Consider the following 24,523-nt stretch of genomic DNA (forward strand, 5'->3'; position numbering starts at 1 on the left):
AAGAAATCCACTGTCCTTTCCCCTCACTCTGTGACTACCTTTTTATATTCCTATCAGTTAGCGTGTTCCTTTTCTGTTCACTGGCTTGTGTATAGCCTTCTTCTTTCTTTTCTATGAGGCTGCTGGCACAATGCTTTTAAAAATAATTTCAGTATCAGAATTGGCCCTTTGCCTGTGGTAAATTTTGCGAGCATTTCCCCCCATTTCTTGTCTGTTATCGGACTTCATTTATGACGCTATTCCCCAAATGCAATCTTAAATTCTTTAACGGGGTCAAACTATCCATCTTTTTCTGAATCTGATGCTATGCACCAGAAACATTACTCCCACCCCAGAAATAAGAACATACCACCAGTGTTTTCTTCTAGCGCTATGATACTTCCACGAAATGGCTGATTCTTCTAGAATGTATCTAGCTTTTAAGGAGTTATGTTGGATTCCAGGCTATTTGCTCCCATATGGCCAACGAGGGTGTGAAAACGTGTTTAAGACCCTCACGCAACATTTGCCGGTCAAGCAATGTTTCACTAGAAATAAAGCTAAAACGACGTGTATGTTTTCATGCATTAATTTTGTTTTTCAGAAATCTTAATAGTAGGCTATGGCCATGTCATAGCTTTTAGGATCTGTATTTCTTTAAGAAACATAATCTGCAGTTTAATGAACATGTAATTGTCAGTTCTGTGTTACAGGAACCTGAGAAAGGAATACCCCCAAATTCTTTCTCAACAAGACAGACTCCTAAGGAAGTAAAAATCAATGATATTCCACACATTTTAAAATCATTTCTTCGGTAGAGCTTAAATGGATTTTTTAGGGTTATGTATCCACTGAAATCGCTATACCCTTTTGCTTTATGAACAAACAGTGCAAAACTTTTATCAGAGAAGTTAATAGTGTTACTTCTCTGCCCCAGCTAACCCAGATCAGAGAAATGGAGTGATTAATATAATACTGTATCATTTAAAATCCATTCTAATGGGGGGAAAATATAGAAGGAGTAACTGGAATAGGGCATCTTAGGAAGGCAGGTCAAGCTTATGGCAAGGATTGAATGATGGGTTAAAAACAGCAGTGCCTCCCAACCTTCAAGGTACTATGTTACCTCCCACCTTGCAAACCTCTCCCATGAACTTCCTTCCAGAACTGGCTGCACCTGTTCCCAAGGTTGACTCCCACCCACTCTGTGCCCCACCCCACCCTTCACATCGTGGAGTGATGGCCTCATCCTGCACACGGCTGTGCCCTCGCCACCAGGACAAGATTAAAACAGTTGGTAGGGAAATGAGTAAAATTAATATCTATTCCTCAGTCTCGAGAACCCACATTATCAGCACCTTTTAGTAGTATATTCCTCTGCAAAGAATCTCCTGGCCCCTGCTTCCACAACTGTTCCCACCTCCTGCCTTTCTTAAAATCTCCCGTGCATGTGATGAAATCTTAGGCTCAACTACATGGACAGCGCCTACGTCCCCTTCAGAGTAGAAATTAAGTCCTTACGATGGCTTGTAAGACTCTGATACCACGCCACCACTCTCCATCTAACTCCCAAGCCTCATGCAAAGTGCGCTGGCCACCGTGACAATAGTCAACTCGGCCATACAAGACAAAACAAAGGTGATTGATGCAAATCCCCGGATGTGTAAAGCACAGATAATTAAATTATTTACCTGGGAGACAGGTGAAGACAGATAAAGCAAAAAGAGCATCTATGTGTGAACCTCGATAGAAAGGAAATGGAAGAAGTAAGTAAATACTAAATATTCATGACCACTAAATATACATGAGACACACAAAGCACTGAATATTCATTATATCCTAAATACAGATGGGGACGAGCAGCAGCCAGGATCCAGGAGGCCTCACTTCAGCCGCTCATGCAACCCCCAACCCCCCCCTCCGCCTCCCATCCCAGACAGGCCAAGAAAGCCCACAGCTGCCCCCCCCGCCCCCCGGCTCTCCATCAAGCCTGTGCTGACTCCGGGCATCTCCCATCATCCTCGTCCTCCTGTCTAGTCCTCCTAACCCCATGATCATGGGGCGGGGGTGGGGTGGGGTGGGGGCTGGTACACCATAGAGATGAACAAGACAAAGGCATTTGCACAACACAGAACTCTGGAGGTGTGGCCCTTCCAATGGCCTGTGTACCAGCCCAAGCGTATTAACCCACTCCCTTTCTTCCCACTGGCTTTAAACTCTATGCTTGAGTTTACGTTGCTTCAATGAACTGTGTGATTTCTGGCTCTCCAATCTGTGAGCTTTCCATCCCACAACTATGGGATAGTTTCCCTGGCTGGGCACTTGGAGGCTTCCACTGAAAGGCTGTGTTGACACACACCTTTATCTACCAATGGACTCCTCACCTGTGCTCTAGCCACATTCTTCTTCCTCTCCCTTAAATAATTTAGTCCAAACACATTCCTACCTCAGGACCTTTGCACTTGCTCTTCCCTCTGCCTGACACACTATTCTTCCAGGCATCTATTAGACTTGCTCCCTCAACCCTTCAGGTGTCTGTTTCCTGAACCCCCTGTATAAAATTACATCATTTTCCAGCAGCAGTTCTCCAGTTCTCTGACGCCAAGTGAGAGAGGTGTCCTGTGATTCAGTTCAATTCTGACACTGCCCCGTGTGAGCACCGACCCCACAGGCTAAGGACTCCATCTCTTAAATGAAGAACGCCCCCTCCATTCCAATGCCAGCCACAAATGGGGTCCCCCAAGCTACCTGCACTTCTGCACAGGCAACAATAAATTCGGGGGTTCCCACAATCCCCATCAGGTTTGATAATTTGTTAGAACGACTCCTAGAACTTAGGAAAGCATACTTACGATTCTAGTTTTATCGCCAGGATAAAACCCAGGAAAACCAAATGGAAGCGACGCATAGCACAAGGTATGGGGTGGCTCAGAGCGTCCACGGCCTCTCCAGAAACACCACGCTCCCGGCACAGGAAGGTGGTCACCAACCCAGGACTGCCTCCAACCTCACTGCTGAAGTATCTTTATCAACATTTCATTACATAGTCATGCTTTATCCCATCATTGGCCATCGGTGATTGAACCCCATCTCCAGTCCTCGTCCCTCTAAGAGTTCCAACTCTCATCATGTGGTTACCTCCTCTGCGACCAGCCCCAAGCTGAAGTTTTTGAGAAGCCTGCCAAGAGTCACGTCATTACCATAATTTGGGTATGGCCAGAGAGGGGGCTCCTTATGAATAACAAAACGCACTCGTATCCCTTAGGCAAATCCACGAATCCAAGGGTTTTGTTTGTTTGCTCGATTATTTTAAAGAATTAGAGGGAGAGGGAGAGAGGGAATGCTCAAGCAGTCTCCCCGCTGAGCGCAGAGCCCCAGGCGGCGGCCGATCTCGCGACCCTGAGCCGAAATCAAGACTCGTGCTAAACCGACTGAGCCACCCAAGCGCCCCGCAATTCCAAGGGCTTCAGGAGCTCTAGTTACATGTATGGAACACCACAAAAACAGGCATTTCCTCTTGTACGTACGAGATGCTCCCTACCCTCCTGGCTCCACTTTGCCCGTCTCGATAGGGTTTACTGCCACCGGACAGGACACCTATTTGCTTGCATGCTTCTTTGCGGTCACCGTCTCCAGGAGAATGTAAGCTCCATGAGGGCAGAGTTTGGTATCTTTTCCTTACTGCTCTACCTCCAGCATCGGGAACAGCTTTCAGTCGGAATCAGGCACTCCATAAATACTTGCCAGATGAGTGAGGGAAGGTCACGTCAGGATACAGGAGAGTTACCACCCAGTCAGCTCTGCTCTTGGAGAAGCTGCCTTACCGACACTTCTAGGAGGGACAGTCGTGAGTTCTAGGATTCTGTTCCACCTCTCCCAAATTTGGCCAGCCACATCAGGGTGTGACAGGGACAGAAATCCATTTCACCTTGGACATTAGGAGACTGACTCGTAAGCTTTCAACAGACCCTCTTTGGAACTAAGCTGGTGTGAATGGGCTTCTGTTCCTGGCCCTCGGTGCTCCCTGGATGCAGGGCATGGACGGCTGGGGCGCAGGGCTGGTTCGAGGAAGCCAAACCTAGGATCTGGCTGAGCAGTCTGCTCCCATCCCGCTGCCTTCACTCCCTCGGCAGACAGGTTCATTCGGAGCTGCTATGCCTCCTGGCTCTGGGTACACCCGGTGGGCCACTGTCACCCTCTCTCCCAGGAATCTAGACTCAGAGCAGAGATGCTAGGAATGCTGCCAGTCAAGGCAGGCCATATGTTTGGAGAATCGGAGAGAGCCAGTGAGCAGGGAGAGCAAAGAGGCCATGATGAGGAGGAGAGGGGAGGAGAGAGGAGGATGGGAGAGGAGCTGGAAGGACAGAGGGGCTGCCAAAGTTCCTCGGGACCTCACAGGTCCCAGTGCCTGCCCCCTTGGAGCTCATCCGCACTTCCTGTCCTTGTCCCCGGAGGACCTCTCTGCCCTACAGTGAATCAGCCTATTTTGCATAGATTAGTTTGAATAGGTTTCTGCTATTTACAACGGAAAAGTCCTTGACTAAGACATGGCGGCATGAGTAAGCAGGAAGTACCTGGGTGAGCCTGAGGGGCATTCAGAAGACCCAGAGGCCCCCAGAGCTGCCAACATGGAGTGGAGCAAGGCCAGAGACACTCGGCCTTCCAACACAGTACTTCACTCCTACTAGGAAGTCCCTCTTGGCTGATCTGAGGGGACGCTCCTTGGTCGTCTGGGTGCTCTGAGCCCACCTCAGCCCCCAGAGTCAGCCATGGGAATGTTCCTGGGCTCCCTGGACTGCCACATGGGGTGTCTAGGAGCTGCACTGCCCCAGCAAGAGGACTCTCAAGATAGAAACCATGTTCACGCTGGCCACTGAGAGGCACTGGGACTTCCCCCGGCCATGTGGCTTTTTTTTTTTTTTTTTTTGCCTCCGACGCTGCTGCTCACTGACAACAGAATCCAAGCAAGGGGCAGAAATGAGTCACTGAAGCTTCCTACCTCCGGGCCCGTCTGCCACTGCCCAGCGGCCTGGTGACGGAGCTCCCAGTGCCACCGGGCAGACGGCCTCCTGGAGCTGCCTGCTGGGGGCCTTTCCATGACTAATCCTGCCTCACCCCCAGACAGTCTGGTCACCAAGCTGCTGCCATAAAATACATCTTTTACTGTATGTCTCTGCGCATCTTATCACTGAGGGGTGGGAAGGGGCTAGGGGCTGGCGGACACCCAGGCACCCGCGGATTTCTGAGGCTGCGCACATCAGGCTTGAAGGTCTCTGAGCTTGGGTCGCAGCATCCCCAGGGCGAATGCTCGCCTGCACGTCCATCTTCCCAGAAGATAGTAAGTCTGCAGACACGTGTGGCTGATGCACACAGAGGAGGGCCGTGCCCTCTGTCTAGAAGGGCTCCAAGCACAAGGTCTGGTGTCCCTAGGAAACCCCAGGCCCTTTAGTGGGCACTCAGGAAATACTTCCTCAAAGGATTCTGCCTCCTGTCCTGTTGAACCACTTTCAAAATTCCTTCTTTGGAAGGACCTGGGGCCCACCCAAGTGTTTCCAGTCACCTGACCCGCTGGGTGGAGCACTGGGCCACCGCTCACCAACTCAGGGACCCCCCATGGAACCACTGAGCTTGCCATCCACCCCAGTAAGCGCCCCTCTTCACGCCGGAGCCAGGAGAGACTGAGAGAACGGCCTGGGAATTGGAGCCATTCCTTTACCTTCTTCCTACCAACTGCTGTGATCTCTGAGAGGGCAGAGGAAGTCAAAGGTTAAGAGGATTACGCCCTCTCTCCTCCCCAACTCCCCCACCATGGGGACTACCTAGGAACTACCCACCTACTTGTCTTCTTCAGCGATGGCAAGACTCCTTCGCGAGAACCACTCAAGGCTCTTTCTCCACCTAAAGCTTTTGATAATTCTGTCAATGACCGCAAGTGAAAGCCTGGTTTCTCTTTCCCTCAAGGAGATTCTCCCCCTGCCACTGGGCTAATCTGTTCTTTCTCTTGGTACACCAGTGCCTGACATGCCCCTCTTAACATTCCAGTCCCCTTACGGCTCCCCCCAGCTCCACGCCCTCTATTCCAGTACGGAATGGACCAGAGCTCCTCCTTTCTCTTCAGAGTACAGGCTACTTGCTTGCGGGAAAAGGTAGGTCCCTCTTATTTCTTATTAATTCTAGAGAGCTTCTGCAGGGGAAAAGAGCATATAACCCTGTGTGTGCGTGCATACTTTGGGGGGGGCAGTGGAGCCTGGTATCTTTCTTCCACCAGCAGAGTCCTGCCTGGTAATTCCTTTGTATTATTTTGGCTGTTCAGTGCAGCCCATGACATGAATGCCTCACCACCCGAACTCTGCCCGCTCACTGGACTCTCTGAAGGACCATCAGTTAAGAGTTGGAAGGTCTCCTTGAGTTTTGCTTACGTGCGAACAGCTGCCTGCTTCCTACCCACACCCCACCCTGGATGCAGACATACCTCAAGAGAACCAGAGGACGTCAGGAGAATCTACCAAGGGCCACTGGGCTCCAGGAGAGGTTTATCCTCAGACAGCAGAACAGTCACCTCCTTTAGCTTCCTCCCTAACGGAAGGCTGGTCCTAAGCCGTCGTACCCCTCTCCCATGCAGGACCCAGGGGCAGCGTCTCACCCTTCTTAGCCCGAGGAAGTCACGGCAATCTCATCCTCTTGTCCGTGATAGTTCAGCAGTGAGCGTGCGCCCTGATTCTGGCCAAGGAGACTTGAGGGGACTTCTGGCAGAGCCGAGAAAGGCTTCTTCCCTCCTAAGACAGAGACACAGAAAGACGTGGATGTCTCTGGACAGGGCCCCTGGACTCCCATGGCCATTAACACAAGGGATAAAGAGGATGGCGGAGCAGAAAGAATTCCTGAGAAGCTGACCCCGGGGCATGGAGGACTGCGTCTGGGGCTCACCCTGCTCTCAGCCTCACGCCATGGAACAGAATATATTTCCTTGGGGCTTAAGGCAGTTGGAGTCAAGGTTTCGGTTACATGTGGTGGAAAACATTCAACCTATAGCCCTGCTATAGAATCCCTCCTGCTCCATGATCAGGTTGAAAAGCCACCCCTGCCAGGCTGGGGATTGCACCCCTCTTTCCCCACCTGCCAATCATCACCCTGCATATAAACCCCGGAAAATTCGGGGCCTGATCTAGGAGGGTGGGGTGCGTGGTTGAGCGACCTTCACCGGAGGGTGATGGGAAGACGGGACCACCTTCTCTTTCCAACCTGGAGCCATGGCATCTGCCACCCCTCTTAGGAAGAATTTTTTAACCAATAGTATATCCTGCCTGCAGCAAATACTTTCTGGAACAAAGTTCTCTCAGAGGCCACGAAAAATCTAGGCCAGGGGCACCTGGGAGGCTCACTTGCTTAAGTGTCTGCCTTCGGCTCAGGTCATGATCCCAGGGTCCTGGCATCGAGCCCCACATCTGGCTCCCTGCTCAGTGGGGAGCCTGCTTCTCCCTCTCCTGCTCCGCTCCCCCTGCTTGTGCTCTCTCCCTCTCTCACTCCCTCTCTCAAATAAATAAATAAATAAAATCTTAAAAAAAAAAAAAAGAAAGAAAAATCTAGGCCATTCATTTTCTTAAGGCTTTCACTAAATTAACAAAAAGAAGCAATTCCAATACAACTTCATAGACCCTGAGGTACGTTCAAATGTTTACATTTTGCAAGTAAATGTTTCACATATACTCCCTCTGCACACAAAATGCACCAGAAGAGGACGTGCTTACAGGAAATGAATTTAAAGTTGTGGTTTGAACCTCTTCCTTTTATAGTTGTCTTTTTTTTCCCCCCTTAGTAGGCTCTAGGCCCAGCGTTGAGGCTTGCCCCACCCCGAGCCAGCCATGTGGCCACGGCTCCCTTCACTTTTTTTTCTTTGACTTATCAGAACCCATTTCACCCCGTCAGGCAAGCATGGCTTCCCACCAAACCTAACGCATATTCTGAGCTTCTAGCACCCAGTTGCATGAGGCAGAGTAGTAAAGACAGCAGGGACCATCTTGACCACCAGGGAAAAAAAGCGAAACTTCCAGTAACTTAGGCCGGCAATGAGCTGAGGACCCACCAAACTCTCGGGGATCCCGGGCGTGGGTTCCCAGCTCCGGGAAAAGCTGTACCAGGGTTGTGTCTCAGAAAACTAGAGACGCCGCCGAGAGTTCTCCCGCTTGCCCCTCTGAACGTCACAAAGACTTCAGCAGAGAGCTGGCTCGGTCTGTTACTTGCGGATTTCACGACCCCTTCCCTGGAGGAGAGCACGGTGGTTATAAAGCCTACCCCTGGACTTACAGCCGGGGGACCTCAAATTACTTTGCCTCTGTGCCTCAGTGTCCTGAACGCAGAAGCAACAGGAACAGTAACTGGCTTTGATGAGGATTAAGCGCCCAGGCTGGGAGCCCTCCTTTAGAGAGCGCTTTTGTCAAGAAAAATCAAGATTCCAAGCCAGAGGCCTTGCATCCTGGGCTTCACTCCTCAAGCAAAGGCAAGTAAACAACACTTATGACTCAGGCTTGTGCAGGAAGCAGGGCAGGGGTGGCTGTGTTTGGTGACAAAAACAATAATAAATGGCTTTGCCTGTCTGTCTCTTTTTCAGAGTCAGAGAGGGAATGAAATGACCAGTCATTATCATTTAAACTGCTGTTTTATCCTGTATCAATCAGAGCTATTCATTCTGGTTACTCTCAGACCCTTGGGCCCAAACCACAGTAAATCCCGGGTCACAGCCAGTGTGAACAGTTAAGGACAGCCTTTATTTTAATATTTTTAAAGACTTAATTTATTTATTTGAGAGAGAGCAAGAGAGGGAGATCACGGGGGTGGGGGGTTAAGGGTAGAGGGAGAAGCAGCCTCCCCGCTGAGCAGGGAGCCCAATGGGGGACTCGATCCCAGGACCCTGGGATCATGACCTGAGCCGAAGGCACATGCTTAACCCACTGAGCCACCCAGGCGCCCCTAAGGCCAGCCTTTAACTCTGGGAGTGTTCGTGGCCAGTGCCAAACACCACTGCCAAGCTGCGATCTTCATCCAGGAACCAGCGGTTCTATGTGGGGCCTATTACCTTGTTTTTAAGACTCTGCCTTTGATGGGACCACGGCTGTAAACAAGTCTCCGCTCCCATTTCTCCGTGAAGTTAATTCGCACTGTGTCAGCACGGCGGGCTTTCTGCATATGTTCCAGGACAGGCTGATATGAGCAGGCCTGGAATGAATAATGTTTAGTAAAATCAATAAACCCTATTATTAGTCACTAAGGGGACTGATTTTATGTCTGTAAAAGTAAAACAATTAGAACCGTATTAATGGCAGATTCATCATAGTAATATAACGGAGCCAAGGAGGCTTGTCTTTTGGGAATCTTTAATTTACCACTCAGTCCTGACTATGTACTCAGCCAGAGAACCCGCACATGTAATATAAACAAATCCTGCCCTTTGGCAATTCGTGTTGTCATAAGCAAAGACAACACTCTCACAGTTCGGGCGAAGACACAAAACTTCATTTAGTGATTAATGTAAACCAGTCATGAATAATGTTCCCGTAAAAGCCTAGGGGGAGAGGCTCTTCGCATCGCCTTGTGCTTTTGGTCATGTACTTCTCTGCATTTCCCAGCACTCCTGTTTATCACAGGAGCAACGCACGGTCGGATGCACTTTATACTTAATCCACTCAGGCACCTCACTAGGAGTGAGCAAAGGGCAGCTGTGTCAGGAGCATGCATCCAGTCTTTTTGCGGCGGAAAGGCAAGACTGGCCTTCACAGAATTTTAACAAAGTGCTTATTACTAAAAGCAGGAAAATCATCCCGGAATCCGTAGCGAACGCGGCGATTCAGCGGAAGACGTGAGGTGACCTTAGTTCCGTTGCTGCGTCTTGAACAACTGAATTGTTCGGTCCGTTCTGGAACGACAGCAGCACGGAGGCCATCAACAGACATACTTGAAGCCATATTCGGAACAGAGGAAACATACTTGTTCAAACGGCGTAAGAAAAATTACATCGACTTGTCAAGGACACATCAAGATGTGCTCTACGAACTGAAAGCACTGGATAACTTTACAAAAATAGTGAAACACACGTGAAATGTTCATGCGTGGGAAAAAACACCACCAATGACGTTTTTAGAAACAGGCACATGGATGAAATTCAAAACACAACCAAAGTGAAAATTCGGAGGAAAAATAACCTTCTAGAGAAATCTATTAAGAATATGGACAAACCTGCAAGGCTTTTCCGAAAGCAGAGAAAACACTTCGATCGCAGAAATCTATCCGTTTGCAAAGCAAAGGGCCCCAAGGAGGAGAGCTAACCAAATCAGGCCAAGACGAAGTCTGTCAACTTAAAGAACTTTTTAGAACACCAAGTCGGAAAACTGCCATCAGCAGTGACAGTAAAATGAAAAACTTACAGCTGGAATAAAGCACTGAGGCCAAGCAGCCCAAACACAGAAGGCACGCTCACACTGCGCGGTTTCTGCTTGGCTTTTGCGTGTGGCTGCAACGCCTTCCCCCAGGGCTCTGTGCGCGGACCACGTTCCCATCTCCTGTAGCCAGGCCTTCCCGACCGTCCTCTTTACAGTCACCGACGCCCACTCATGTTCTCCCAACGCCACCTGCCACGCTCTCCGTCCACAGTGGTTATCAACCATCGAACACACTCTGCATTGACTTTAGATGTTTTATCGTGCTTACCACACCTCCTAGAAAATGCCAGTTCTAGGAGGACAGGAATTTTATTCTGCTATGTTCATAGCTATATCCCAGTCCCTATACAGTGCCTGGGATGAAGTAGGTACTCATGTTGGTTGGAAGGGAGGGAGGCAAGGAAGGAAGCAATTCGGTACGTGCGGCATAAAATATGCTAGTGAAACAACTCAATGACAAGTCAAATAAAAGGCCAGCTGACTGACTTTGCTACTGTCCACATGTCACAAGACGCACATTTTGGAATATCATCCCCTACTGCAGAAACCTGGACCTATCAAATTCATACTGATATGATGCTCTGTGTTTGGAACGAATACCCAGTAAATTTGCACATGTCCACGGAATTAAATACACCGCGTGGATGTTACACCTGTGTCTCATACGAGAAACCTCAGTACGTGTGAACTTTATCTTTCGACGTGAACATTCATAATACGCAGCAACCTTTCTTTGAAAATAAGAATCACTATCAGCCATCGAGAAATAACACAAGACGGATAAGAAGCCGTTATAAAAAAAAAAACCTTTTTAATTCTGATTGCCAAATTATTTAAGGCAGGTATAAAAAAGGAAAGCATTCAATATACATTTTACATAAAATAAACTAGATTACAGCATAAAACAAGTAACCAGGCAATGGCGTTAAAGTCTCTCTCTTCTAAAACTGGATAATTGTAAACATTAAAAAAAAAAAAAAAAGGACTGCAAGACTATTCAAGTAATAGAACCATCACAGATGTCTCTGGTACGCAGGCTATTGGGTTATTTGCCATTCAAGATTATCAAAAAAATGACACCTCATTATTCACAGATGCTCATTATTTCCCCATTGTAATCTTTACATTATGTACAACACAGTTTTTGTGGTATTGGCAACCCCATGCCTTCCAAAAGTCTTTTTTTTTTTCCACAACACACAAGTACAAACAGTGACTACGGGAGCATTTCACACTGATGTGTCTTTAACGGGAGCCACCAAATAGACATCTAAATTGTACCCAAGCGTCATCATCACAGCCAGCCTTTCTGAGGGCCTTACGGGATATCTAGGAAGGATATGCAAGGTTCAGGCACACGGATACGGAACGTCGTTTATTTACAATTGAAAAGGAAAAGGAAAAGAAAGTAAGCAGCCTTCTGCGGCCAACGCTTCTCAACATGACAAATACACTTTTTATTTCCTTTACTGAGTGGTTTGCGACGTGGCAGCAGACCCTGTGTGTGCGAGCCTGGTTACTGATACAAAAAGTAAAGAATATATATATATATATATATGTATATATACATATATGTATACGTATATATATATAAAACAGAAGTTTAATTACAGCAACATTTGTTACTCTGTGATAAAATCTGTAATTTACAAAAATGAAATGACTGGTTTTTGCCTGCCATTAAAGGCATTTCAAATTAACACCATGGAACTGATGTCTGTATAAAGCGCTTCCCCATGTGATCCAGTCACATGACAACGTACATTTCCAATCTTGTTATTCTCTGCAAAAGAAAATAAGAATTTAGCACAGAGTTCTTGCCACATGTGACACTGAAAGTATGAAACCCCCAAGACTGACAGGCTTATCTGAATTCTATTCCGTTCGTGGAGTTCAATTCTACAGAAAGGGCATGAACCCGAGGGTAACGATACACACCGTGGAAGGAGAAATTATTTTCCTTTCTCAAACAACGGGAGGGGTAATTAAAAGTTTCAAAGAACAAACATGACCTTTAGCATTGTGAAAATAAGTATCTCCCTTTGCGACGTTATTTTTTGCACAGGATAAAACAAAGGGAGTCATGGCGAATTATTTTAACAAGGCTGTGAGGACAACTTGCGAGACTTTCCACTGTTTAAGAAAACACGGATTGGTGCATTGCTAACCGATGTTGCAGCTCAAGAAATGAGGGTCTGGGAAAGTAAGCTGCATGGGAAGCAACAGGGACAAAAAAAGGGCACTCATTACAATAATATAAAACCCCCGGGGGAGCCAAGTTTTTGGTCTAAAAAGCCTATACTTAACTCCCTCCCACCCGTCAGGCTGTCTCTATGTAGGGAACAGATTCGAAATGTACAGGATATTTACCTTCTTTGTGCAGGGAACATTCCTGATGCCGATGCCTGGGCAGCCACCTGCTGCGAGGCAACAAGGGCGGCGGAGGTCAAGCCTAATGGGGAAAAAATGTAGGGTTTTGGTGACATTTGGAAAGATAAGAGCAGGTACGGGGCCCCGGAGTAAAGGGCGACAGCGATCTGTCCTTTCCTAAACACACACACGGCATGTTTCATGCAGCAAGGACGGAGCACAAACGGCGTGGTCTAACCCACATCTACCCATTTACCCAAAACTCTGCAGTTGTCTTAATAGCTATTCAAAGAGAATACGGAGCTGTCCCTCTCTCAGATGCTGCATGGTGCTCAATGGTTTGCGCGCATTCCTGAACAGAAGCTCGGGAAAAATAGTAGGTACTGGGTCACAACCGGAATCAAGTCACAGTGAATGATGGAAGCAACACGCTATTTGCTCAGAACCCAAGACTTTCGTAATAACTTTGGTCACTTTAACATGTCCCCAGCGAAGGAACACAATGCACCCCGTAAGGAATTCACACGAAATCAACGAATCGAACTTAGAAATGGTCTTAACTTCTACCCTGCAAGAGAAAGATGGCAGGCAGTCCAGAGAACGGAAGGGCTCCAGATGGCATGAAGTTGCCTAATAGGAAGTGATTTTTCCTTCTACAGAAAACCACCCCGGAAAAGTGAGAATAAACAAGTGTAAACTTGGGGAAGAGGACTCTCCTGTGTCCTGTTTCTTCTTAACACCACTAGCTGACGGCGAGCAGCACAAGATGAATAAATAAAAATGACCCTTCACGTGTGCAGAGCACTGCCCACTTTGGGATGCACCTTTCTACAGGCTACCCTGTATTCACACAGCAGAAGAAGGGGCCATGTGGCAAGTACTATGAACTGAATGTGTCCCCCCCCAATTCCTATGTGGGTGCCCTACCCCCCAATGTAACTAACTATCTGAAGAGAGGACCTAAATAATTAAAGCTAAATGAGGTCATAAGGATGGTGCCCTAATCCAACAAGATCAGTGTCCTTAAAGAAGAGATATCAGAAGGTAGCGTGTGCGCATTCTCTCTCTCTCTCTCTCTCTCACACACACACACACACACACACACACAAAGTATACACACACACACACACACACAGAAGTACACAACAAGATGGCAGCTTCCTTCAAGCCAGGAACAGAGCGCTCACCACCAAGCAGCCATGCTGGTACCCTGATCTCAGACTCCCAGCCTCCAGAACTATGGGAAAAACGTCTGCTGTTGAAAGCCAGAGAGTCTGTGACATTTCACCTGGCAGTCTGAGCTGACTCACACAGCAAGAACCCGGCAGGTGGATCTGTTGGCAGCGATGGGGCCGGTACCCCCCCCACCCCCTGCCGCCACGAGGTGACTGAGCTGGGACCAATGGCACCAGCTCGGCTAGTAACACCACAAATCGAAGGCTCTCTCACGTCGATTCTATGGTTTTTTCAAAATGTTTCTTCTTCTTCAAAGTCACAGCCATGAACGGCCGCAGAGAGTGCCTGATTTAGAGGCGATTAAAAGTGTTAAACTGGATCGTGTCGCTCCCATGACTTCCGGGGGCTGGGGGGGAGAGCAACTGGAAAGGCCTGCAGAGATCACGGCGATTTCACCAAGGCCTCTCCCCACCCCTCCTTTCTTCCTCCGCAATTTCCCTCAGGAGCTATCTGATCTTCTGATTGTTATATTCGGTGCCCGAGACACTGGCCGCCACCCCGGTCTGCGAGATAACAGTAAGCTGCCGATAACATCAACCAGTGACAATTATTAAGTGGGAGCCATCTCACATCTCGACAGAACACAAAAGATGTGGGCAATCGCCTCCGTTGTGTCACTAGGAAATACTAAGAAATAAGAATTAAGAACTGATTTACTCCCCAGAGTTAACGTGAACTCAAAGCTCAATATATTTATTTTAAGACATGAAAGGTACTTTGGGCAAACAGTTTTCCCAGCACAATGAGCCACTCGATAACGACGGGAACTGCTGACCTTGGAAAGGGTCATATTGACCAGGGATGAGTGGGTACCCCATGCCAACGTGGGTGTGGTGGTGCGTGTGCAGGTGTCGCTGGCCAAAGGGGGAGTGGCGGTCCCTCTCCCTTTCTGCCTCCCGCTCCCGCTCTGCCGTCGCCTTCTCCACGGGCTGCAACAGAAAAGAGAGATGGGCCCTTCTTAAAACTCTGAAAAACAACTGGTAGGAGCAGCAAACCACCTCTGTCCCTTGAGCAGTATTTGTCAATGATTAAAAAGCAAATGCGGAGATCCTTCACACGCCTTATTCACGGAAGACAACATCAAAAGGCATGCCTGAGTTTCGGCTGGAATTAAGCCAACACTAAAGAAATGCTCCCACCTAAAAGAAACCAAGGGGCATCAAGGTTTTTCTCAAATGGGGGAAATAAGAGAACTTTTCTTTATACCCACTCATAATCGCAAGATTATAATCTACCCAATTTTTTTTCCCAGAAACAACTTTCATACTTTGATCGAGGGGCAAAAAAAGTAGTCGCAGAGATTTAAGTCAAGTTTTCCAATCATCCTTGTATTTTGTTTACATTGGGAGAATCTATTTCGTAACTTCAACTATTCCGGTCTCTGTTTTAAGCCATTGAAAATACGCATCTCAGCATTGTTCGTCAATGTCGAGTACAGGAAATCGTTGCCCTATGCCTCTGGAAGCATTCCAGAATCTTCCCGTTTTTGAAGGTGCCTAGAGAAGCTCCTGGTTCTCCCAAATCACAGTTCAGTTAAGGACTGTCTTTCCTATACATTTCTACCCACCACAACTTTAACTTACCTAAAGGTTCTTTGTCCTCCCTTGAAAAATTCTCTGCCCTAGGAGTAGCCGCAGAAAGAGACCCATAAATCATCTTTTCTCACAGAGTCTCTGGTGGACGCATCCACACCACAGATCCTACATGCTATTCTAAACTTCTCTTTTCTAAGCAAGAACAACCACGTCCTTTGTCTGTCTTTTTCCTTGGGGGGTGGGGTGGGGAGGGGGGGAGCAAGGGTGGAGCCATCTTTCACAAAGGCACCTGTTCCCGTGGCTTCAGGAAGCTACGGGGACACAAGGAGGGATCAAGGGCATAACAGAGCAGATGCCGCCGCCAACATCCGATGGGGCATCAAAAATACTTCGCACCCAAAGGTGGTTCCCACGAATTTCAGCGTGCCCCTCCCCAGCACGCTCCTGGCAGTCGGGGCGGTGCATTCTGCAACAGAGGAGCTCACTGGCACCACACGCGCGTGCGCGGACCACTATTGTGTGTGTGAAAGCATCTCACGTGTGAACATTCCATGCTTGATGTGTGAGGATAAAACAGCATCTTGAAATCACAGCTGGGCTCGAAAGCCATTTATATTTCAAGACCGTTTCCTAGCTTGTCCCCTTCTCTCCCCCCCAAACCACGGCACTTTGAAGCAACAACAAAAGGCTAAGGCTTACGGCGGGAGACTTGCTGCGGTACTGGCTGGCGTGCTGTTGCAACAAGTCCAGCGCTTTCGACTCCGTCGTCGTTTTCGTGTTGATGCTAGGGCTGCCACTGACTTTCTCTGCCTCTTCTCTCCCCGACATCTTCCCATACACAGGATAATGAAATCCCGGAGAGAGGTAGGCCCCTGCAGGTGCACGACAAATACCACAGCAAGTTATGGGCGCCATCTTTTAAAAAACAAAACCAAGAGTCATCCGGGTTCCACGAATTTGGGACAAGAGTCGGAGATCTTAAAATAGGGGATGACATTAAGAGTGGGCTACATCATCGTTACACCGTACGCAGGCTCTCCGATTTTCTTCTCCCAGTTAATTCATCCTGATGAACGGAGGTTATAAACAGAATTGAGCTTATAGCCGTTTCATACATTTCTGTGTCCGCTTAAGTGAAAGGAATAGTAACTATAATGATTATGACAGTAAGTGCTTAGAATATTTTCATAGGCAATAAAGTATGCGTCAGTCTACCGGCTAGAGCAGACCGTCAGGGTCTACGCAAACGAGAGCTGAGGACGCTTGATGTTTTATCTGAACAAAGCAGAACAAAACAAAACAACCCCCCCCCCAAAAAAACCCCTCATATTAAGTAAGTTTAACCTTGAGGACTTGAAGCAGCCTAAAAACAAGCAAAATAAAGGTTACTGGTGAAGCGTCTCATTTATCCTAAGTTTCTTACATAGCTAATATTTGCACGCAGCCTGTTCCCTCCAATATAGCGAGAACCCGCGACACGTACCAGGGTAACTGTGCATTAGGACGGGAGAGACAGCCCGGTATGCAGGGTGGCTGGGGTCATACATCTGTGGGTAAGGATAAGCATGCAAGTACTGTATGTAGGACTGATGCTGACTCATGGGCGAGGACACCGCCACTCTCGCTCCCCGAGAGTCCTTCCAGTTCACAGGCGTCTTTCCATCCTCATTTTTCAGCTTGCTCTCCTCCAGGGACTGAGAATCAGGACGCTTGGCCTCTTTGGGCTCCTCTTTAATGCTCGTTAGTGATACGGGAAGGCTGGGCACCCCCCCCTCCTTAGTGGGGGTCTTCCTGGGACTATCCTCTTTTAATTTCTTCTCCCTATCAAGCTCTTCTGACTTTTGCTGATCCAGGTATTTGGGCTGGTAGACGTAATGATGCCATGTCCTTGAATCTGGATCCTAATTTTTAAAAAAAAGAAAGAAAAAAAGAAAGAAAAGAAAAAGGAAACGAAAGAAAAAGGAAAGAATTTTGTTTTAAAATTTCAATTTGAAGCCAAACCCATGAATCACCATGACAGCATTATTAAATCTCTTACTTCTAATCCTAAATTCACATGTATTTCTGCCCTTGCACTGTGCAAGAGCCTTACCTCCCTCTCTCACAAAATCATGACGTCTAAGATAGGCATCATGATCCACCTCTTTTACACCAGACAAAACCAAAGCTTTTAAAGCTCCAGGAACATGGGGGTCGCACTGCTGCCCAGGGTGGAGCTGGGCCGCAAACTTAGGTCTGCGGGAATCCGGAGCCGGGCCCTTTGTGGGATCCTTCGACATTAAAACAGCATGCTCAGACACAAGTTACTTGAAAACTCATTTTCCCTTTACTATCTCACGTACGCAAGAAGAATTTTAAAATTCCCAACTCCAGCTAGTTCAAAGTAAATTTAAATCATCATCGTATCAATTAACATCAGTTAGCGGGGGAAACTCTTGGTTTCCTAACATATTTTCTTCACCTACAGCAGCTGAGGCTTAATATAAGGGCTCACATCCCCTGTGCAGACATGTTAATCAAAACAAAGTTTCAAATTAATAGCACACATTATAGCTTTTCTATTAGAAAACAAAGGCACCTCTAACCCCCCTCCAAACTGCATGGCTCTAATGCAGCCCTGTGAAGCCAGGGCCCGGTTCAGGCCTCCAGAAGTGGGGGAACTGAAGACCCCAAAAGGCTCTGTGACTCCCAGCCCATTCATGACAAAAACCCACGGGGTATTTAGGTCCCGAGAGAACATTCAGCCCTGGGGCTAAGTCTCAACTTGTAGGCAGTAGTGAGCATGGAGACGGGATCCCCTTGCTCTGAGATTCCCCAGGGATAAAAGCGTGGGAGTGGAGAGGGCGTCGGGACACTGGGAAACCCCAGAGTTAACTCTCAGGGGGCCACCGTGAGTGAGGATGCGTGCGCCATCACAGAAAGTGTCAGCAGGTGCGTGATTTCATGGTGGCTGGTTTTTAGGTGCCTGCCCGTGGAACCTCAGGCTGGCTGACAGAGGGTGACGGGTGGACTGCAGGAGGCCCCATGCACCCCGACACCCCCCACCCCTTCACCTCACAGGCCAAGGGCACTGAGCCCCGCTCCAGGGCTCTTAACACCTAGGCATCTCAGACATCATGTGAAAGGCACCTGGACCCCAAGTTTTATGAGAGACGAGTGGGAAATGTGTATCGAAGGTGCCAGGAGGACTTTGGAAATACAACAGAACAAACATTGTAGAGCCCAGACTCAGGGTCTCAGCGGCCACGTGGTAGAATTCCCTCACTCTGGACTCAGTAAGAAACTGGGGGACCTCGTCAGATTCCCAGTGAGTGAACGGCAGGGAACACCAGTCTGCAAAGCCCAGGTCCGAAGTTCCCTTCACTACCCAACACGACAAGGCCATCGTGAGTAACACAACGCTTGCGAGGTACGCAATAACTCCTGGGGGAACCTTTTCGAATATGTTTCAGGAGGAGAGGGATCAACCCTAATGAGCCCTTGGCTTATTTCCTGTGAAGACGTCTAACCAGATCAAGCCCAGACACGTCCACGTCTCAGACTCGCTCTCTCCCTGTGGGGGCCACGCTCCACAGTCTTACTTGTTTAAATCTCGAGGTTGGGTCTACACCTGTCTGCTTCATAGAGTCCATGACAGACTTCATTTCTACAGCCTCTTTAATAAGCTGGTGGTTTTCCATCTGCTTAGCTTTGAAGCTGTCGGCCTGAAGCTGCTGCTGGTGACTGGGGAGAAGCTGTGATTTACCTGTCTCCTCAGTTTTATTAGGCACTGGCGGCCCTAGTTTAGAATGGGTTTTGTTAGGCTCCGGGGTAGAGGGAGCTTTTGAGATTGTGGCAGACGGCAGGTTTTTCTGTTTACTGTCCTCCTTGCCCAGCTCTTTCAAGGGGAGCTCGTTTTTCCTGTCGCAGTCTCCTCTGCCAGCCTGGGCCATTTTCTGCTCTGCCAGCCTCTGGTCCTCATAGTACTTCTCGTACTGCTGTCTATAGGCAGGGCTGGTGGCCATCAGGGACTTCTGGTCCATATAGAGCCCATAGGCATACTGGCCGTAGTAAAGCGACTGCGCCAGGGCCGGGTGTCTCTGTGTGATCACCGACTGGTGCTGAGGCTGTAAGGATGCCGAGGTATGGTCCACCTTCTTGGCGTCGAGCTGCTCCGCCTTGTCTTTCTTTTCTGTGTCCTCCTCGGACTCCTTCTTGATCTTCAGGGCCTGCGTGCTCCCGCCGTTCCCAGCAGCAGGGGCTCCCACCTGCCCGGGGTGCATGTAACTTGGAGAATAGTAAGGATCGTAGCCGTGGTAGTAGGGAGAATGGGACTCTTTCATCTGAGATGATTGTGCTGTAGCCGAAGGATGCCCTTTGACAACACCCTCCTTACTAGAAATGATGTCTGATGGGGAACTGGCCTTGGACCGCATGCCCTCTGACCGGCTGTCGGAACCACCGTCGTCCGCCGCGTCGGAAATGTCCGAATAGGCTGGGCTGCTGGTCTTGGCCGCAGACGTCTCGGCACCGTTCTGGGTGAGCACGTGCAGTGGGGCCATGGGTGCCTGGCCGTTCACCAAAGTGCTGCATTCCATCCTCGAGGCGCTGCCTATGGACGGGCTGGGGGCGTTGTCCGTGAAAGTGTAAACCTTATCCGCCTCGGCTTTGATGCTGGCCATTCGGCTCTCCTGAGATTCCGACAGTCCGTTAGCCAGCCCTTCACTCTTGCTGAGGTGGTCCTTTAAAAAATGCCCAGATAAATCTTTCCCTGCCCCCTTGGCATCTTCGAGTTTGCCCAGCTTGGCATCCAGCTTGGGGCTCCCCGACTCCTTCCCTTCTTTGTCCTTAAGCTTCCGCTTCTCCTTCTTCTTCTTGTCTTTGAGGGACACGAGAGCTGGGTTCACGGTGATGGGCTCCCCCATAATCGTGGGCTTTGGCTGAATGGGCTTCAACGGAGGGCTCTTTGGTGTGGCCTGCACAACAGTTGTGGTGAGGGAGGGCAGTCCGGGGATGGTCCCCGTTGTGGTGCTCGTAAAGGCTGCAGTCGGGATGGCGATGAGTTGCGGGGGTGCGGGAGCAGGCGCGGGGGCGGGGGCGATGGGCCGGGCAGTTTTAAGTTTAGAGAGATTTTTGTCCATTTTGCAGTTGTTGGCTTTCTTGCCCTTTTCTTTGTCGCCCGCACTCTTCTTGTCGATCAAGCCTTCCGCTTCGAGTTTGGGCATCTCGGCGGCCAAGCTGCCGTCTGCCGCCGGGCAACTGTCCAGGGCGGCCGTCATGTTGGAGATCACCGGGAGGTTGTTCAGCTCACTGTGAAGGCCCTTCTTTTTGCCAGAGTTCTTGCCTGCTTTAGAGCCAATGACAGAACCCGGACCATTGCTCATCAGCTCTCTCTTCCCCTTGGGAGTGCCAGGGGGGTGCCCAGAGCCAGGAGACGCGGGCGGCTTCACCTGCTCGTAGGCCGAGAGACTTGTGCTGGGCTCGCTGCACTCGAGCGCCACATGACTCAACGCCTCTTCGCAGTCTGAGATCTTGTCCTCGCTGTCGGGCTCGAACTCCAGCTTGTTCTCTGGGTCTAAGTGTGCGTGAGCTTGGTGGTACCTCAGCCCGTTGATGTGCTTGTACTTTTTGTTGCAGTTGGGGTGGGGGCAGTCGATTAACACTGGAGAGGAGCAGCCTTGGTCCAAAAAAGTAGTCTCTGGTTTCCCTTGAGGAGTGGTCGGAGTGCTTCTGGAATTTGTGCGGACACGCTTCCCGGGCTTATTGTCCTCGGAGCTGGAATTCAGGTCCAGCTCCATCGGGGGCTTGTTTTTCCTTTTGTTGGTGGAGGAGGGGCTGGCTTTGATGTCCTCGGCGGCGCAATTTGGGGGTGTCCTTCGCCCACTGGCGTTGAGGCTGCCCCGCCTCCCCTTCCCATTGGCCCCCCCTCTGTTCTTGTTGTGCAGCCCTCTGGACTCCGCGAAGCTGGCCTCTGAGCCCGGAGCCGCCGCGGCAGACCTGGCTCTCTTCCCTCGGCCCCGGCCCCCTCTCATCTCCAGGTCGCTGGTCGGGGACTCACAGAACCTAGGAAAGCAAGCAACAGACGTCAAAATGAGCACTCCCAAAAGAGCCAGGTGAAAACAGGAGGCACACAATGCAGGCAAGAGCGGCCAACAGCCCCGCAGCTTGAAGGCTGGGCCCAGAAAAGGAAACACACCCTGTCCTTCCGCTGACAGCGGCGTTCCCTGCAGAAGAACCGGCTAGGGAGGGTGTATATTCTTCAGAACACCAAAGAAAAATGGCTGGGATAGCTAGCTTCGAATCCAGTTCAAAGTCCCATTTTAAGAAGAGAAGGAAACAAAGGAGAGAGGGAGAAGGGGCAGGGAGGACTCTCTGTGACTGAGAAGAAATCCGGCATCTGCATTTCACTGTGTGCAAGCCTGAACTGATCGTTCCTCTTTTGCCTGGTTTCAATTACAGGCAGACTTTTATGCATTATTAATCTATCTCTCAGGTTTCTTTGCAAAGAGAGGACAGGGGGAAGGAGAAGGGAAGAGGAAGGTGGAGAGAAAACAGAGCTCTTGAAATAAAAGGCCCTGTGCATACCTGGGAGGGGCCCAGTCGTGCTTGGTGCAGTCCAGCAGGGTCCCTACGTAAGTCTTGTTCCTCCACGTGACATTGACCACTAGAACACCTGCAGGAATGGATAATGAAGAGAACCACGGTTAGCACTGATTCCTCTATTTCCAGATGATGATGATGACGGTGATGGCAATTATTTTACCAGCAAAGTTCTATTCTCATTTGCTTTCAAAAGCTGTGGTTTACATTCTTCCTCTTTCTGGTTTCAGTGACCTCAAGTGAAAACCCACAGGAAATTGTGTGTGTGTGTGTGTGTGTGTGTGTGTGTGTGTGTGTAATCATGCCTGTGCGCATGCGGTACAAAGGGTAATACCGTGTGTGAGAGTGTAATCAAGATACTGCTGACAGAAGGAAATGGTTTTTGCCATGTCCTGCCGTAAAACAGCAACACTCACCTCTTAATTTTTCTATTATTACACATAATTGCTTTCGCCTGGCAAGCAGCCAACAAAAACTAAGCGCCAGTTACCAGCGCTTTAACCAGAAGGTGACTGAAAGGCATCGGCTTTGTTTCCAATTCAACAATATAAAATCATGGTGATTTTTATTTAGAAAAACATTATGCGAGTGCACAAAAATAGGCGGAGAAGGGGAGAGCGGGGGGCTTAGAGTCCAGAGAGCAGACAATCAGCTATGACTTCTCTTTCATTCTAATCCTCCCCTCTCTGGCTTTGTGAGACAAGCATCAGCCACGGTATGGTATCTGTTTCACTGTTTGGTCTTGTTTCATATTAAGGACTCCTAAAATAGCCCTCTTAAGAAAATAAATGTGCACAATAGGTTTGCTCTTGGGGTTATCTTTAGAATCAACTTTAGTAAGCATTTGCCACAGAGGATTAGAAGAAAAATCTCAAAACCAACACACTTGTTTCCTGCAAGCCATTCTGCTTTTCCCAACTGCTTTGCAGACAGACAATTTAATTTAGCACTGCATCTGTGAATTACTAAACTTAAGTGCACTTAGTATACCAAATGTCACAGGAAAACAAAATAGAACATCCTCTTTATTTCTCTAGGGGACAAGCGCCATATATATTTTTTAATCACCCCTTAAAAACGTACGATAAAAGGACCTCGATTTTGAGACATACCTAAAATATTAGGGTAAATAAATGAAACATTTAAGTGAGCCTTTGTTTTCTCTGCTATACCTACAATCCATTCTATCTTGGAAACGCCAAGGGACAGTACTCAAAGCCTACTTCTAGCTGGTTTGCTCACTCACTCACTGCCATTTTGAATTGTCTAGAAAACCCGTATTGCACCCCTTTACCGTAAGGGACACCTCACAAGGTTAAGACTAATTTCCTTGGGAACGTTTTCACGGCAGGTAAAAATATTTGAATGGTTGGAACTCAGGTAGTGGGGAAGGAGGGATTTCTTTCAAAAGTCTCCGAAAGAGATTTAAAAATGGTTTCCCACATGCTCTCTGTTGCTATTAGGTGACAACTGAATTTACTCACTGCAGCGATGGTGGGGTGGTGGGAGGAGGTGGGAGGGGGACGGGAATGTAGCAAAGCAAGCATTTCCTCAAATCATGGTTGATTCCATTCTAATTCCCTGGGGAAATTTTTTTTAAAACCACTGAGTATAAAAATTCATATTGAGATGAGAATCAATGGTAATTAGGCATTTGGTCAAAATTTGCACAAGAAGAACAATTGGAGGAAAGGATTCTTTATGAGCACATCCCTCCAGGAAAAGGGAGGGGGTGGGCGGGGAGGCGAAGGGGAAGACGGAGCTGGTTTTCTCATCATGTGCTCTCTGGGGCACTGTGTGTGGTGTCAAAGACCTTTGCAGCTGCTTAAAATTCTTCAGCATGTCAGCTATATTTACAGTGCGGGAACATATCTGTATTACCACAAGGTGACTGCATTTTAGCTTTAGACGCAATAGGGCTGAATCACTGCGTTCCCGAGTCCCTGATGTAGCACAAATGTATAATTAAAATTGCTTGAAAGGAAACATGAAAGAAACAACAAACCCTCCATTCTTGCAGTAATAAAATTAAAAACAGGAAAAGTCTGCACAGACACTTAACATTTGTCTGCAGTGAAAGGCTTTTGTTATTGCTTTTCCCCTAAGGGTTTCGCGTTTCCAGCAAACGCGGGCCGCCGATTGGCCGGCGCCTGCTGGGAACGCTCGCGTCTGATTGGCTGGGCCCAGGGCGGTCGCCCGGAGCCGCGAGGCGGCGGCCGCGGATAAAGGGGCTCCGCGGAGGACTGGGGCCGCCGCGGCGCTCGGGGCGCCGCGCACGCCCGCTCGCAGCCCCCGGGACCGAATCTGTGCTTCCCCAGACAGGACCCAGGGAAACGTGGGGACCCCGAACAGGCAGTCAGCCGCTGCTACTGCTGTGGGGCTACCGCGCTG

The 24,523-nt window shown here is 48.9% G+C and overlaps 1 protein-coding gene across 14 annotated transcripts in view; it reads right to left on the bottom strand.

Annotated features, from left to right (window-relative positions):
* Positions 1–24,523, bottom strand: part of ZNF608 (zinc finger protein 608) — a 745,410-nt gene that overhangs the window by 626,174 nt on the left and 94,713 nt on the right. For 13 of the 14 annotated variants that reach the window (XM_057306992.1, XM_057306984.1, XM_057306986.1 and 10 more), the window contains 8 exons: positions 22,118–22,205; positions 19,135–21,595; positions 17,037–17,454; positions 16,253–16,425; positions 14,794–14,947; positions 12,783–12,864; positions 9,053–12,195; positions 6,623–6,755 (listed from right to left, as the gene is read on the bottom strand). In XM_057306992.1, the coding sequence (XP_057162975.1) occupies positions 12,189–12,195; positions 12,783–12,864; positions 14,794–14,947; positions 16,253–16,425; positions 17,037–17,454; positions 19,135–21,595; positions 22,118–22,205 (3,383 nt within the window). In that variant the 3' untranslated portion in view covers positions 6,623–6,755; positions 9,053–12,188. Of the gene's footprint in view, positions 1–6,622; positions 6,756–9,052; positions 12,196–12,778; positions 12,865–14,793; positions 14,948–16,252; positions 16,426–17,036; positions 17,455–19,134; positions 21,596–22,117; positions 22,206–24,523 lie in introns of those variants that run through there. The other variant, XM_057306991.1, reaches the window with a different exon arrangement.

The sequence above is a fragment of the Ursus arctos genome, unplaced genomic scaffold, assembly GCF_023065955.2.
Source record: "Ursus arctos isolate Adak ecotype North America unplaced genomic scaffold, UrsArc2.0 scaffold_5, whole genome shotgun sequence".
Classification (NCBI taxonomy): domain Eukaryota; kingdom Metazoa; phylum Chordata; class Mammalia; order Carnivora; family Ursidae; genus Ursus; species Ursus arctos.